Source organism: Octopus bimaculoides, chromosome 21 (genome assembly GCF_046866305.1).
Source record: "Octopus bimaculoides isolate indiv1 chromosome 21, ASM4686630v1, whole genome shotgun sequence".
In the NCBI taxonomy this organism is placed as follows: Eukaryota; Metazoa; Mollusca; class Cephalopoda; order Octopoda; family Octopodidae; genus Octopus; species Octopus bimaculoides.
The window spans coordinates 34,553,604-34,572,519 of record NC_142948.1 but is presented as its reverse complement, the minus strand read 5'-3'; the positions used below and the strand labels follow the sequence as shown (position 1 = coordinate 34,572,519).

General features: G+C 33.9%; 1 protein-coding gene across 1 annotated transcript in view; it reads right to left on the bottom strand.

The window, feature by feature from the left end:
• Window positions 1-181: 181 nt before the first annotated feature.
• The window catches only part of LOC106871942 (rhomboid-related protein 3), a 301,094-nt gene continuing 282,359 nt past the window's right edge, over window positions 182-18,916 (bottom strand). The window contains exons 6-8 of the mRNA XM_089339510.1: window positions 13,626-13,768; window positions 3,463-3,575; window positions 182-297 (exon numbers count right to left, since the gene is read on the bottom strand). Coding sequence (XP_089195636.1) covers window positions 182-297; window positions 3,463-3,575; window positions 13,626-13,768 — 372 coding nt within the window. The remainder of the gene's footprint in view (window positions 298-3,462; window positions 3,576-13,625; window positions 13,769-18,916) is intronic.

Here is an 18,916-nt window from a genome sequence, read left to right as displayed (position 1 = left end):
TATATATATAGCATATATATATATATATATATATATATATATATATATATATATATATATATATATATATATATATATTTATTGTCAGGTCTGTGATATATCTCTTGGTATGCACTGCTTTTAAACTCCCCATCGCATTTCTTAATAGAACATCTCACACGCCTCTGAACCATTCGAGTAACTAAAATGAACTTACCAGTAAAATATTGGCAAGATGTGCCGCCAGCAAGGCATAAACACCGCCAGACGCTCCAACTAGAAATACATCCATATCAAAAACAGACGTTCCTAACGAGCCTGGAAAGAAAAGAAATAAAGATAAACTATCAGAGGAAAACATTTGAAAAGTTGTTGGTAGAAAACAGACAAATTGTAGGAGGAAAAACATTACATAGACTGTTGGTAGAAAGACATGACACAATCTGCTGGTTGAAAGAAACTATTGGTAGAAAACAGACAAACGGTTGGTGGGAAAACGTTACACAGATTATTGACAGAAAAATATTACATAAACTGTCGGTAAAAAGACATGATACAAACTGCTGGTAGAAACCATCACACAAATAGCTGTAGAAAACATAGTATAAACTGCTGTGGGTAGAAAAATGGGCAAACTGCTTTTAAAAAAACATTACACTATACTCTGATTTCAAATTCTTCTGAAGATGACTTCGCTTTTCATTTGTGCAGGGTCTATAAAATATGGTCCTGTCAAGGACTGGGGTTGATGTAATTAATTAGTCCCATCCTGAAAAATTTCAGGCCCAGTGCCTATAGTTGAAAGAATTCTTTTTATTATTATTATTATTATAATTATTATTATTATCAAGGCAGCGAGCTGACAGAATCGTTAACATGCCGGGAAGAATGCTTAGCGGTATTTCGTCTGTCGCTATGTTCTGAGTTCAAATTTCACCGGGGTCGACTTTGCCTTTCATCCTTTTGAGGTTGATTAACTATGTACCAGTTTACACACTGGGGTTGCTGTAATCGACTTAATCCCTTCCTCCAAATTTGAGGCCTTGTGCTTCTAGTAGAAAGGATTATTATTATTATTATTATCATTATTATATTAAGGGTAGTGAGTTGATAGAATCATTAGCTAATCAGGCAAAATCCTTTGCAGCATTTCTTCCAGTTCATCACATTCTGAGTTCAAATTCCGCCAAGGCCGACTTTGCCTTTCATCCTTTCGAGGATCAATAAAAAAAAATGTACCAGCTGATCACTGGGGTTGATGTAATCAATTAGTAACCTCCACCCAAATTTCAGGCTTTGTAGATTTAGAAGAAAGTATGGTGGCTATTATTATTATTAGTCAGAATCAACGAAATCAATACCAGTTACTTACTGGGGTCGATATATAATTGACTAGCCTGCACCCCAAAATTTCAGGCCTTCTATCTTTAGTAGAAAGGATTATTATTATTATTATTATTACTACTATTAACGCAGTGCATTGGCAAAATCATTACATAATTTCGCCGGGTGAAATACTTAGTGGTATTTCATCTGCCACTATGTTCTGAGTTCAAATTCTACTGAAGTCAACTTTACCTTTCATCCTTTTGGGGCTGATAAATTAAGTACCAGTTGAGTACTGGGGTCAATGAAATCAAATATCCCCCTCCCCCAAATTTCAGGCCTTGTGCCTATAAAAGAAAGGATTATTATTATTATTATTATTATTATTATTATTTTTATTATTATTATTATTATTATTATTATTATTTCTAAAGGTGGTGAGCTGGCAGAATTGTTAGCACACTGGGCAAAATGCTATGTGGCACTTTGTCTGGCTTTACATTCTGAGTTCAAACTCTGCTTAGGTCGATTTTGCCTTTCATCTCTTTCTGGGTCAATAAAACAAATCCCAGTTGAACACAAGGGTCAATGTTATTGACATATCCCCTTCCTCAAAAATTTCTGGCCTTTCCATATAATAGAAAGGATTATTATTATTATTATTATTATTCGGACAAAACCTTTTGTAACCTTCGTCCTGTCTTTGTCCTTACATGTTTTTGATTGATATTAGCCCTTGTGGCCAATAAAACGAATTAATTATTATTATTATTATTATTATTATTATTATTATTATTATTATCATCATTATTATTATTGTTGTTGTTGCTTTTGCTGTTCATTCACATTTCATGACATTTAGACCTGCCTTTTGTGAACTCAAAACAAGATGTCAACAACAGACCTAAGCTTTTTTTTTTTTTTTTCCAACTTCCACATCTTCACAGAAAACAATTTTCTCTCTTAATGTTATCAGTTGTCAAGAATTTAATATTCTATAATTGTTTGATACATTGTTTTACCTGGGAGCTACTCAAGGTGTCTGTTATTGTGAAATTCTTTTCACCCCCAAAAGCTTACCAAACACCTCCAGTAACAACAAGCACCAATTTAATTTTTAATGCCACGCATTCTTTTGATCTCAGAATCTCTCCGGGTCATGGTATTAACTAGTCTTCTCACATTCTTTTGTTACCAAAATTAGCATTGTCTGCTGCCATGATGTCACTTCGATGGCAGCTCTTTGTCTTTTTAAGTGGGGACCACTTTAAACATTATTATTATTATTTTTATCATCATTATTATTATTGTTGTTATTATTATTATCATTATTACTGTTGTTGTTGTTGTTTACATCGTTATTATAGTTAGCGTTATCGTTATCATTATTATTGTTATCATCACCATCATCATCAGCAGCATTATTATTATTGTTATTATTTTTATCCATCTTTACAATCTGAATTCAAATTCCATCAAGGTTGACTTAGCTTTACATCCTTTGGGGGGGGGGGGGTCAATGAAATAAATACCAGTTACACGCTGGGGTTGATGTAATCAACTAACCACTTCCCCACAAATTTCAGACTAGGGCCCCAAATTAACAACAGGCTAGAGGTTGGCAGTCAATATATTATTTAGCTACATCTGGATGCGTGTAGTTTCATTTTTGATAACATGCTCATGTATTGTTTACAACCAAAAATAAAAGAGGAAAAAAAAAAGAGAAGGGGGAAAGAAAAAGGGAAGCTGCATGTATAATACACAACTTAGAAGCAGTGCTAAGGATGTGCCAGCACACATAAGATTGAGACATGGCCGACCTCATGCATTTCTCATGAGGAATTCTGGAAGGAGCTTCATGAGACCACTGCTGAGACGCTTCCGAAAAAACAAAGGAAAGCCATTGGAAAACCAATTATATCAGTGACTTGATCAATTCCTAGGGATATCTGAAGAAGGAATTTTATTCTGAAATATCATATCAGACGATGGATGATTAAATTACAACAGTTATTATAGTCCATTGTTTGTGTCATTCAAGATATTCTATTCTTAACAGAATTGTATCAAATATCTTGAATCCAGAAGTATTGAAAGAAGATGTAATGGAACCTGCCATTGTATGGAAGATAGAATTGAAACTAGATTACTCACCTGCTAGAACTCCTGCTAAGTAGACAGCACCAATACGAAAGGATCCATGCACCATTTCCAGAGGTATACCAACCAAAACTTGTACTAACATATTAAAAAACAAGTGAACCCATCTGAAATGAGACGTGATAAAAACTGAAGTGAGCATGTATTTCATGAGAGAGAGAGAGGAGATAGAGAGAGCGTGTGTGTGTGTTTTTGAACTCGACAGCTATTTCTAGAGGCTCAGAATTACATAATACTTTTAATGTCTATGATTAGCAAATGGAACGTGCAAAACGATGGAATTAGCTGAAGCAGATTTTTTTCTACAGATGGATATCCTACCAGATACCAACCTTCACCTGTTTCCAAGCAAGGTAATATTTCCTCATGACCAGAGACACTTTAATTCAACATTGGAAATGAAGTACCCTGCATGCATGATGGTGATAGACATTTACAACAAACATGTGAAGTCAAAACAAGGAGACAGTAGCAAACAAACACATATACATACACACACACATGCACACAGCCACACTTGGACACACACATGCATATACAAACAACAGATTTTTTTCAGTTTTTGTCTCCCGAATCCACTCACAAGGCTTTTGTTGGCCCAAAGCAATAATAGAAGACACTTAACCAAGGAGTCGTGCAGTGGGACTGAACCTCAAACCACAAGATTGAGAAGCAAGCTTCTCACTGTACAACCATATCTAAACCTTTTGCCACTCATGTGTCTAAATTCACACCCACAGCCAAATCTGTGCCTATATGGATATATTAACAAAGTTACCCTGGTGTTACCCAACACGTCCACTGAAAACTCAAGGGGAGATAACAGAGTCACTGTTAACTATTATCAAAGTACTCTGGAAGCGGACTTCATTGGAATGGTCTTTTCAATGATCTGGCAGTATATGATACATATACGCCCTGATCACAGTAACTGTCCCTCTGACGGCCATTTGTCTAAGCTTCATTATATTCTTTTCTACTGATCCCAAAAGCATGAAAGCAAAGTCGACCTCTACAGAATTTGAACTCAGAATATAAAGACAGACGAAATACCGCTAAGCATTTCGCCCAGCATGCTAACATTTCTGCCAGCTCACCACCTTTAAGCTTCATTATACTGCCACAAATGGACTACTCCCAACTCTTTTTCTCTTACACACACACACACACACACACATATCTATCAATTTATCTATCTACACACACACATACATGTGAAGTATTCTGTAGTCTGCTGGCCATTAGGATGTAAGTCCTACAGATGCATATATATATATAAATATATACATATACATATATACACATATTCATTTGTGAGCCATAGATATGCATGTCTATGAATGTTATTACAACACAATGCTGCCAGTCAAATGCAAAAACAATACATACAATATATACATATGCATATATATATATATATATATATATATATATATATATATGCATTCATAATACATACATACATATATATATACATACGTACATACATACATACATGCATATATATATGTGTGTGTGTGTGTATATATATATATATATATATATATATATATATATGAAATGATGTGCATATGTGCACTGTGAAACTGATGCTCATAGGAATATATTCAAATATACATAATGAAATAGAGTTGTAAGGCTCCAAGATTTATGGCACAATAGAATATATTAGGTGTTTCTATATTCTCCATATACATAGACATGGAAATGAAGTCTGTATTGGTGCATGTGACTATGTATACACACACACACACACACACACATGTATATATGTATGGTATTGAGTATGAAAGCTATAAAATAGACAACGGTTTATATTTGCTATGGAAATAAAATATAATGTATAGTACAGTTGTCTCTTAGAAGCTATGTGTGGTTTTATATATGGGCCTGACATTACCTGTGAGATTTACAGGTTTTTATGGTGTAACGAAATATATATATATGTATATATATGTATGCATGTATGTATGTATGTATGTATATGTATATATATACTGATGTAAATATATGTCTATTTCTGTGCATGTGTGTGTGTTTGTGTTAGTGAATGTGTATATCTCAGTATCTACATATATATATACATAATGCAGAATATAAAAAGCAGACATGGTCTCTGCAAGCTGTTTTGCAGGTAACCAAAATGATCTGAAAAAGAACACAAGCACACAATTATGTATCTATCTATCTATATATATATATATATATATATGTGGCTCGTGTGTTCTCGTCTACGTTTGTTTGCAATGTCCTGTACCCAGATATGCACCTATACATACAGGTGGATGTCGGTATGCACATACCTGTACGTATATATGCATATACTCATTTACTATTTGTTTTTATATATATATATATATATATATATATATATACACACACACACACACACACATATATATATATGCACATAGATATGCTTATATATACATGTGTGTGTGTGTGAATATATATATATATATATATATATATATACACACATACACACACACACACACACACACACACACACACACACACACACACACATATATATATATACCAGGGGGCGCTGAAAAGGTTCCTGGTTTAGTGTAAAAGAAAATACAGGAGGATCAATTAATTATATCCTTGAATTTTTTGTAAGTCCTGTAAAAGAACTTGGAAGATTGGGCCCCCAGCCAGGCCCTTCACAATACCCTGAAAGCCAGGAACTTTCCAGTACACCCTCATATATTTATATATATATTTTACACACAACACATACAAACATGTATGTGTGTATATATATATATATATATATATATATATATATATATATATATGTCTTTTATCTTTCACTTGTTTCATTAGACTGCGGCCATGCTGGAGCACTGACTTGAATAATTTTTAGTTGAATGAATCGACCCCAGTACTTATTTTTTAAAATCCTGGTACTTTTTCTATCAGTCTGTTTTGCCAAAGGTGTCATGCAGTGGGACTGAACCTGGAACCATGTGGTTGGGAAGCAAGCTTCTTACCACACAGCCATGTCTGCCTCTATATATATATAAGTGTGTGTGTGTGTGAGAGAGAGAGAGAACGTTTGTTCTCTCTACTCTGCCACCATCAACCCCCTCCCCTTAACAATTAGTGTTGGTTTGTTTGCATCCCCATAACTTATGTGCTTGGCAAAAAGACACCAATGGAGTAAGAACTAGACTAAAATCAAGTACTGAGATTGGTTTGCTTGACCAATCCCATCAATGTGGTGCCCCAGCATGGTCATGCTCCAGTGACCGAGATAAGTAAAAGAAAAGAAGAAAAAGGAAAACAGCTTAAATCTTGAGATGATCTTGTGATGATGGAGGTGGTGGTGGTGGTGGTGGTGGTGACGATGGTGATGGTAGCGGTGTTGGTGGTAGTTGTAGGAATGGTGCTGATGGTCATCATGTTGGAGTTGGTTGTGGTGGTAGTTGAAGTGGTGGTGGTGATAGTGGCAGTAGAGGTGGTGGTGGTGGTGGTGATGGTAACAGTGTGGTGTTGGTGGTCATGATGTCGGTGATGGAGGTGGTGGTAGTTATAGTGGTGGTAGTGGCAGTGGAAGTGGTGGTGGTGGTGGCGGAAGCGTTAGTGGCGGTGGTGGTGGTGGTGGTGGTCATGTAGATGCTGGCTTGAGTGGTAGTGATGACGGGCAGCTATATACAGGAATATACTTAGATTAAATGAAGATGCAGTAAGCCGAATAAATTCCACGAGTCGGAATGTATGTTTATTTTGTTGTTGCTGTTGTTTTGTTGTTGTATTTGCTTTTGTTGATGTTGTTGTTGCTGGTGATGTTGTTTTTTGTGTGCCTTGTATTTGTATTTTGTTGTTGCAGACATCATCTCAGTTGGACAGAATATTTTTATATACCACAGAAATGGGTAACTTTATGAAAACAAAGACACACATAACAAAGTGAAACCCTGTGTGTGTGTGTGTATGTGTGTGTGTATCTATATCTGTATGGATGTGTGGATGTTTATATATGTCTGTTTGTATGTATGTATGTGTATATCTTTTTGTATGTGAATACGTGTGTATATGTGAATGTGTATACACATGCATCTATATATGTGTGTATGTTTGTGTGTGTGTGTGTATGTATATATATATATATATATATATATATATATATATATACTTACATATATTTATATATCTATGTATCTATTTTATACATATGTGTATATATATATGTATGTGTGTGTTTGTGTGTGTATAAGATAGATAAATAGATGCCTACATACATACACAGACAGATAAATAGACATATATATATGTGTGTGTGTGTGTATATATATATATATATATATATATAAATCAAGAGTGTATACATATATATAAAACTTCTTGTAACTATATATGTATATGTATGTATTAAAAAAAATCTATCTATTTATATAAGATTTTTTTACTTCAAACATACTCCATATTGCTGCCTCAGAAAAATGCCAAAGAGAAAATAATAATAATAATAATAATAATAATAATAATAATAATAATAATAATAATAAGGATGATGATGATAATAATAATGTTACTAATAATAATTCTATTAATATTAATGCTAATAATAATAAAAATAATAATGATAATAATAATAATAACAACATAAAGAGACAAAAAAGAAAAGTGATGAGTCTTTGGAATGAAAGGAAGCAAAATTAGATGTATATATATACAGGAGAATAACATCAACAGTACATAAAATAAATAATGAAAGGTTATATAATAATAATGAAAATGATAAAAATTATAACAACAACAACAGCTATAATAATAATAATAATAATAATAATAATAATAATAACAACGACGATATAAGCCATCCACCAAAGCCTTCATATTAAACAGCACCGTTCTAACAGAATGATTTGCTCACTGACTACGACAACCACCACCACCACTACTAGTACTACTACCACCACTGCCGCCACCAGATGTTCAGCACCGACAGATAGTAAAAGTGATACTAAATGTTACAGCTGTATAACAAATAGCTGAAATGACTATTATGGCTTGCAGCATGGTTTTGTGGTTAAGAAACTTGCTTCCCAACCACACGGTTTCGGGTTCAGTCCCACTGCATGGCACCTTGGGCAAGTGTCTTTTTCTACTATAGCCTCGGGTTGACCAAAGCCTTGTGAGTGGATTTGCTTGGACAAGGATGGAGAAGAAAGTTGAATAATATTTATTACTTGTGTTTTAAACCCTGTAAATCAGCAGCTAGTCTCAAAAGTCATCTGAGGGATCACAAGGGATTGTACTGTGTGATGGGGTGTGGCATGTGTGTTGATGAGATGGCTATCATCATATCATATATATATATATATATATATATAAATATAGGCAATTATCATAATATATATGAAGCAATCCTCATATCACACACACACAGACACACATATTGTTGACGTTAATTCATTTATTTTACTTATCTCAGTCGTTACACTGTAGCCATTTTGGGGGCACTGCCTGGTGCTTTACCTATTGGTCTCTGTTACCGAACCACTTAGTTACAGGGACGTAAACATACCAACACCAGTTGTTAAGCAGTGATGGGGGAACTCAAAGGCACAAAGACACTAACATACACACAGAGTATATAGTAAAAGACACTTGCCCAAGACATTAGGCTATAATAGAAGACACTCGCCCAAGGTGCCATTCAATGGAACTGAACCCAGAAACACAGGGCTTGGAAGCAAACTTCTTACCACACAGCCACACCTATCCCCCTATGTTTTTGCTATATTTATTTGTAGTTTTTTCCATGAGCAGTTTTTTTAAAAAATTTTATTGGTTTCTTAGTTTACAACCAAATTTTTAAATTTTATCTATTTAGTAATTTATTTATTCATTTTGCTGTTGTTAAATCTCTACAGTAGCAAGCATGAAAGCTGATGACATTTTTGTTTTTAAGCTCCCCCACCCACCTACTTTTTACTTTTTTTTTTTTTTTTTCTTTAATCAGTTATGATTGTTTTCCAAAATATACCAATTTAGTTGCATCACATCGCAAAACAAACCCGAAATTAAAAACAAAGACAAGCTGACAGAGAAATATTTAGTATGTAGCAGATGCACAAGTGTAATTAACAGTAAGAATATCTATAAAGCAGATTCTTTGGAATACTCAATGGAATTCCAAAGATAAAGTTAAAAACTTTCATTAACTAGTTTGACGAAATTAGTGAAGGAAAAAAGTACTCTGAAAATATAGTTGCTAGCAGGACTGGATTAACACCCTTAGAAGCTCTAAGCATTTAAAGATTTCTCATTTCTATCTTTATTGTGAGTTTCTGGTGGTTTTTGAGCCTTGGTTCTGATAAAGTGATAGTATGTCATCAACTTAATGTGACAGTCCCATGAAAGGGAAGAATGCTACTGTTATTTAGCCATTGGAAATACTGTTTCCTGTTCGACTTGACACATTTTCTGTGTCCTTATGTTTTCAAAGTGGAGACAAGCACTTCCACCCAGCAAAGCCAGCATCCAGAGGCTAGTTTCAGAGTCATTGCTCATCATCAGTCTGGAGTAGCATGGCTTGCTAGCTGTCAATGCCTATCCTCCTTTGAAAACATACTATCAATTTATTGTGCTGCTCCAGCATAAATCTCTCTGAGAGATTTAGAAATGTTTTATTTCTATTTTCAAAAATTAGTGAATGTATTTCACTTGAAATATATATGTTTCCAAAGGAAATGTGTCCAAGAAAAAAATAAATAGAAAAATAAATAAATTAACATCAGTGGGGTGACAGAAAGACACACACACACACATATATATATATGATGGGCTTTCAGTTTCCGTCTACCAAATTTACTGATGAGGCTTTGGTCAGCCTGAGGTTATAGTAGAAGGTACTTGCTCAAGGTGCCACATAGTGGGACTGAACCTGGAACCATGTGGTTGGTAAGCAAGCTACTTACCACACAGCCATGCCTGTGCCTATATATATATGTGTGTGTGCCTGTGTGTGTAATGGTATAGGAAAAAGTACAACTCCGACGAATGAAGAGTATATGTATGCGTGCACACACGTGTGAGTATGTATGAGTGTGCATGTGTGTGTGTGTGTGTGTGTGCTTGCGTACGTCTGTGTTTATAATCTCAAAGCACAATGATAACAGACAAAAAAAAAAAGACATATGAAAGAAAAGAAATAAAGAAAAAGGACAAAGAACAATATATATAAAACAGAACAAAGTAAATAAGAGAAGCCATTTTCAAAGCATGAAATGTTGAATGGGCCATGAAAAGTATGAGGTTTGGGGGAAGATGAACAGCTTGTGTGAATGGCAGAGCAATCAGTATATATACTTACATACATACATACATACATACATGTATATTTATATATGTGTGTATATATATATATATATATATATATATGTGTGTGTGTGTGTGTGTGTGTGTGTGTGTGTATACACATACACATATCCATACACATATATACATAGATATACATATATATCTATATATATGCATATATATATATATATATATATATATATATATATATATATATATATATATATATATACATGTATGTGTGTGTGTGTGTGCGTGTAGATACACACGCACACACACACACAAACATTATATTAATACATGTGTTATGTGTCTATAATCTATAAATATATCTCCCTCTTAATGCCTCTGTCTGTCTCTCTCTCTCTATTTGTATGAACATATATATATATATATATATATATATATATATATATAGATATGTGTGTGTCTATATATTTTATTTTGTTTTTATGTTGTGTTATGTTCTTTTATAATAAAAACAAATTTACATTAAACTGAAGGATTACTCAATACCTTTGCTAGAGACAAATTCATAATTCTTTCACAAAAATAGCATTGACAGTGACTTCGAAGTATGGCCCAGGTAAGCCATCATCAAACTGTCCAATGGTGGCTTAACTGATACGAAAAAGACCAACAATTTTGGGATACAAGTAAGGTCGATTACATCAACCCCAGTGCTTAACTGTTTCTTATTCTATTGACCCCAAAATGTTGAAAAGCAAAGTCAACCCTGGTGACATTTGAACTCACGATTCTGCCAACAGGCAACAAAGTAAAATTCAAACGCTGTATAGCTGTGGAAACAACCAAGAAAGACTGGCTATTAACCCTTAGAAGATGGGGGGAGGGGAAGTTGCCAGCAGGCAGCTTCAGAGAGATGGACTTTGTACCTCTTGGTTGCCTACTAGAAACTATTTTCTCTCTGTTAAGAGTAAAAACTCAGTCTTCTTTCTTGGCTGTTTTCACAGCAATACTTCGTTTGGAGTTTACTTTCTTGTCTGTAAAATACCAACACATTTGGTGCTTCTAAAAGGTTCGTTTATAATAAGACACACACACAATTATAAATGTGTGTGTGTAGCTATCTCTCTTTCTCTCTCTCTCTATATATATATATCTATATGCACACAGTATATATATATATATATATATACACATACGATAGAATAAGTACTAGGCTTCTAAAGAATAAGTCCTGAGGTCGATTTGCTCGACTAAAGGCGGTGCTCCAGCATGGCCACAGTCAAAAGACTGAAACAAGTAAAAGAGTAAAAGAGATACTTTTATAAATGTATATCTATCTATCTACCTTTCTATATGTCTGTCTATCTAGCTGTCTGTCTGTCTGTCTATCTAGCTGTCTATCTATCTATCTAGATAGATAGATAGATAGATAGATAGATAGATAGATAGATAGATAGATATGTGTATATTTATAAATGTGATAATGAATGATGGTTGACTGAACTTCAATAAATCTTTTGGTCACACAGCTGAAATGTTGCGCAAGGCTGTGGTTGATGGATACATATGTGTACATCTATGTCTGCATGTGTTTGTATGTGTGTATGTGTTTGTATCTATGTGTCTGTGTTTGTATGTGTTCGTATATGTGTGTGTGGTTCATAATATTGTTATTTAAAAAGTCCTGCATAGAACATAAAATAGGAAAAACATAAAGCAAAACCATAATAGAGAATTTCCAACATTGGCAAAAGACCAGACATTTTGTTGAGTGTCTGCATTTGACCCGAATGACCCCGCTGCTGCCTAAATGCCTAAATGATATAGTTGCTTTACCTTTAGAGATCCCGGCAAAACATAAAAGAAGAAATACAACAAAGTTGACCTGGAATGAACTTCGGGGCCCGTTTGACCCTTGAATACAAAGGGATATCAAGTCATACCATGATAATATTTTACCATCTTCTTTACTGTTTCTGCCGCATCATTGTTATGTACTCCATAACAATGCAAGCAGTGCCAATTGATTAAGAGGTTGGTTTTGCAAATTATGAGGGGCCTAGTTTCCACTCCACTGAGTGGCACTTGTAACAACTGTCTTCTGTTGTAGTTATGGGTCAACCCAGAGACATCAGATTGTCTGGTGGAGTGCAGATTTAGTAGCACAGCAAGTGAAGTGTCTTGTAGTATTTACTTAAAGTGCAGGCCTGGCTACATGATAACAAGCTTGCTTCATAATCACATGATTCTAGGTTCAGTCCCACTGTATGGCACTCGAGGAAATCGTCTTCTACTATAGCTTCAAACCAATTAAAGTCTTGTGAGGGGATTTGGAGGAGAGAAACTGAAAGAAGCCTTTTGAATATAAATATAAACAAACCCTCACCAGATGTCAAGTAGTGGTGAGGGACAAACACATGCATACATATAAAGATACATAAAAAGGGTAAAGACCCCCCATCCTTGATCATAAACGACCATGGAATTGCACCTAGAAAGTTACCCTCTGAGGCACATGCCCAGGCAAGGTTGTTTATGTAAGATCAACAGTTACCCATGCATACAACCACTGATGTTATCGAAGGGGAAGGCAAAGGGGCCGATAAAGCTTGGGACCATTGATGTCGCAACTCATTTCTACAGCTGAGTGAACTGGAGCAACATGAAATAAAGTGTCTTGCTCAAGAACACAACACAGCCCGGTCTGAGAATTGAACTTACTACCTCGTGATTGTGAGCCCAATGCCCTAACCACTGAGTCATGCACCTTCACATATATACATACGTACATAACATAACTATCACACAAACAACACCACAACAACCATGATAGAAATGAGAAAGTAGTTTCCAAGGTTACTGCTACTTACCCTGCATGTATTAACATATAGAAGAAAAATCGCCATAACTCCAATCTTTTGTCCGGGCGGTATATAAATAGACTGTTCATTGGCACAGGACCATTTGGGCGGATCTCACCAGCATCAATGCAATGGTAGATGAAACTTCCCACCTAAAAATGGAAACAGAAATAGAAAGATGAGTAATAATGGTGTTGATGGTATTTGGAATCAAAAGTAATTTTGTTAGAGTGGTAGACCTAACATGTCACCTTTTATTATACCACAATTCATTTGGATTCTTGGTGACTTTAGATAGTGTAGTTGACCAAACATATCCCCTTGTCTAACAGCACAATTCGTCTAGGCTTGGACTGTTGAACTTCAGATTGTAAGATTGTGGTTTCAATTCCTGGACTGGGTGATGTATTGTGTTCTTGAACAAAACACTTTATTTCAAATTGTTCCAGTCCACTTAACTGGTTAAAATGAGTAATTCCATGACAGACTGGCGTCCTGTCCAGGGAGGAATATATACGCCAAAGAAACTGGAAAATTTGCTCTATGTTCCTTATGGAGTAATTTAGACTAGCTCTGGTAACTTTAGTTTGGGTAGTTGACCAAACATGTTACCTAGTGTAACACCACAATTCATCTAGACCTTTGGTGACTTTAGATAAAGTAATAGACCCAACATATCACCTTGCCGAACACTACAATTCCTCTTTGTAACTTTATTTATAGTAACAGACCAAACGGGTCACCTTGTGTACCACCACAATCCAGTTGATCCTTTGGTGACATATATATATGTATATGACACACTTCATTCAGTTTACTTCTACCAAATCCACTCATAAGGTTTTAGCCAACCTGGGGCTATAGTGAAAGACACTTGTCAACCAGTCAAACATACTGAAACTGAACCTGAAAACATATCACTGGAAAATAAACACCTTACCATACAGCCACTCCTGTGTCTTAGTCTTTTATGTATTGTTTTTAAGGATTATGCAAAAAAAAAATGTTAAATTTATTATCAATTGCTTTTATGTTGCATTGTGTAATATAGGATCATAGTCAGTTGGTGAGGAAGTGCGGGTTTAGTATGGCAAACATAACAGTTAGAGTCATGAAGTTTATTACCCAACATTCATACTTGCATATGAATTACATATAAATTACATTAAGACATCTGATGTTTATTCAGTGTCTTGCAAAAACTTGCAGTTTGTTGTTGATACAGAGAGTTTTCAAAATTTCCTTATTTTTCTAATGTATCTTATCCATTAATGCCACTTTATGACTGGCTATAATACTGTAATACTGGATCAGTTCTGTTTGATGAATGATATTTTACTTCTGGTTTGAATAATACTTTTTTTGCTTGTGTTTGTTTGTTTGTTTATTTATTTTTTTTTTTTTTTGATATAACAGATAACATATTCATTCATTCTTTAGTCAGGGTGCATTTGGTTCCTGTAACAAATACTTTAATGTATAGTCTGTTTTACATCTTTTTGTTTATCTTTTCAGTGTAGTGTCTTTTATATTAATTGCACTACATTTGTTTCTATATTATTGCATAATTTGTTTTACTAAATTATTTCTGCATACTCTTTATTGACTATTAGCATTTGTTTTATCCTACTGATTTATTTTTGTAGCGCTGATTTTTATGAAGAAGTATCTGAAGGCTCTGCTGAGAGAAGGATTTTCATAACTGCTGTTTTATATCCGTTGTGGATATTCAATATCTCTGTGTTCATGTAGAGGCATATTTGGAGTGGTTTTAGTGGATATGTTACGAATATATTGTTCTGAATAAAGCATAAAGGACAAAGTAAACAGGATGGTGGTAGTGGTGGTGATGGTAGGGGGAAGGACCTTTAATACAAAGCAAACAAATAAAAAAATTCAAAAGCCTAAAATTGGAGCATAGTTGTGTTTTCAATAAATAATGTGTTAAAGAAACATTATTACTCATGCGAATACACATTCACTTGTTCTTTCTCTTCCGCTCTTTTCTTTCTTTCTCTCTCTCTCTCTCTCTCTCTCTCTCTCTCTCTCTCACACACACACACAGATGTAGGCATGTGTTTGTGTATAACTCTTTGAGAATATCAGAAGGATTGAAACATTGAAGAGCAGGTTTATAACATTCTACTATAAGCTAACTAAAAAGATATATTATTATCATTATTATTATTATTATTATTATTATTATTATTATTATTATTATTATCATTATTATTATTATTATTATCATTAAGGCTGTGAGCTGGCAGAATTGTTAGCATGCCAGGTGAAATGCTTAGTCGCATTTTGTCTGTCTTCACATTCTGAGTTCAAATTCTGTTGAGGTTAACTGCCTTTCATCATTTCGGGGTCGATGAAATAAGTACCAGTCAAGTACTGAAACTGATGCAATCAATTATCCATCGGCCCCAAAATTGCTGGCCTTGTGCCAAAATTTGAAATAATAATAATAATAATAATGATAATAATAATAATAATAATGATGATTATTATCATTATTATTATTATTATTCAGGTCACTGCCTGGAATCGAACTCGGAATCTTGGGGTTAGTAATCCATGCTCTTAACCACTATGCCCATACGCTCACGGGCATATGGTGTAGTGGTTAAGAGCCTGTTCACATCAAATGTATAAGGGGGTCCACCAAAGTAAAAGGGTCTATGGAACTTAACTTGATAATATTGAATTTTGGCACAAGGCCAGCAATTTCAGGGATGGAGATAAGTCAATTACATTGACCCCAATACTCAACTAGTTCTTATTCTATTGACCCTGAAAGGATGAAATACAACATGAACCATGGTGGAATTTGAACTCATAACATGTAGACAGATGAAAGTCGCTCTTTTGCCCAGCATGCTAACAGTTCAGTCAACTTGTCACCTTAAAGAGAGTATAGAATTCTAAAAAAAACAAAATAAAAGAAGCATATGAAAGATGATTTGCCAATGAGAAGAGAGGAGAAAAGAGACGAAAAGAATAAGTGAAGGACAGACAAAGAATTTGTGAGATTATATATATTGATAAAATATTACTAATCATAGCAAATAACCAATGAAAGGCAATGTTTAAATATATTTAGATAATTCATGGACTTATTGATTATGAGTTACCCGAATATAAGACCTGAGATATTCAATAAGTGACACCACTAAAACAAATTTCTTCTTAAGTTATGACAAACCACACCATTACTGAATTAAAGAGATAAACATCAAACAAATAGCTACAGTATTTTATTTGTTACCTGTCAATACTTCTATTTATAAATCACCACAACATTAAACATTTGACAGTCCCTTTTCATTAGTCAACACTCCCGTTATTTTTTTTTATCAGATCTGATTCATTCTTTTTCGATACCAGCTGACATAAGATTCTATAATGCAAACTTCTTGTTTTAAATCAGTGGTATTCAGCTGGGGCCCATACAACCCTTGAGGGTCCATATAAGATTTGTTATTAAAGTTTATGTGCAATTGATTGATTATATGTCTACAATACTCAAAATATTTTAACAATTTTTTTTTATTAGATTCCTAAAAATATTGGTTTCAAATTTTGGCACAATGCCAGCAAGTCCCAAAAGGATTAAAGGCAGAATATAGTGGAATTTGAACTCAGAACGTAAGAAATATATACTTTTCCCAACAAGACATATTATGCAAAGAATGAACCGATATTGCAACATAATGTATTCAAAAATTAAAGAAAATTAGCATTTGTTGTAATTGTGAGCTTCTTTAAAAAGATTGGAAAGGCTGGAGTGCGATTTCATGAAATATTTACCAATAAATAGACATACTTATGCAAAAATAAAAGAATACATAGAAAAGACTTGGGCACGATGAAGTGCTTAAAGCATAAACAATGGATGAAAACATGATTATGATTATGATAACAATGATCATGAGATAAAACCAAAACAGTTATCGTGCTAATTTGATTGCTCAAAGTGTTAAATAGATTGCTCTGAAATGAATTTGAATGTTCAAAAAGACACTTCCTCGTATTCCGACTGATTTGAATGCTCTCAATGGGCATTTTAATCTGAATGATGTAAATGCTAAATTCTTTGACCGAAATGTGAAATTGAATGATTGAAAAACAAATTTGAATGAAGAACTTCGTGGCACTAATTTCTTTTTGCGACTCTGAATGACCTGATTACCAAATTGAATGACAAACATACGAAAATAACTGCAAAAACCTATGTTATATGCTTTGAAATACGGGGAGTCTGAATATGAAAATAGTTCCTCTCCTACGATGTACCGTTTTGAAGTTGCAAGACATGAGTCTTGATAAGGGGGTCACATGAATGAATTCAGGTGTTAAGAAGGGATCAAAAATACTCTCTCCATTGGTTAAATATTTTTCGAAAGCAAGCATGGGTGTATGGTAAGAAGTTTGCTTCCCAACCACTTGTGTGTGTCTTCTGCTATAGCCTTAGGCCGACTAAATCATTGTAAATGGACTTGATAGAGGGGAAACTGAAAAAAGCCATTGTGTATATATATATATATATATATATATATATATATATATGTATATATATATATATATATTTAAAAATTTAAGGAATGGAGAAAACGCATGTTATAACAGCATACTTTATTCCGACATATGTTTTGAAGAATTACAATTTATGCGATCCATAGGAATCGGCGATGTTAAAAATGTAAACTTCTCCTCAGGGAAATGTATGGGAATCATCTTAAACGTAAGACATTATGACTGAGTATGATAACTATAGTTGGATAAGGTTATGACGTGATTCATTTGAAAAAACCGTTAGAGATTTGGACGCTACCAGATAGTGGGTTGGACAACACATACATATAAATATATATACATACATACATACATACTTATATACACATATATACACATATATACACACACATACACATACATTTACACATATACACACACATACCTATATATATATATATATATATATATATATATATGCATATGTGTGTGTGTGTTTGAGTCTGTGTTTGTCCTTCACCATGCTTGACAACCAGGAAGGGTGTTCATCTCCATCTGATCGGCTTGAAAAATTGTTGAGCTATTAAGATATTTTTCTTAACATGAAACCAATGGTAGCCTTCATACACAAATATATATATATATATATACTGTATAAAGGATCATGGGTAAGGCCAGAACAATGCAAAGTAAATACAAGGCAAATCACAAGAAAACATATATATATATATATATATATATATATATAATGTTTTTTTTTATTTTCAGTTATAAAAAAAGACAAT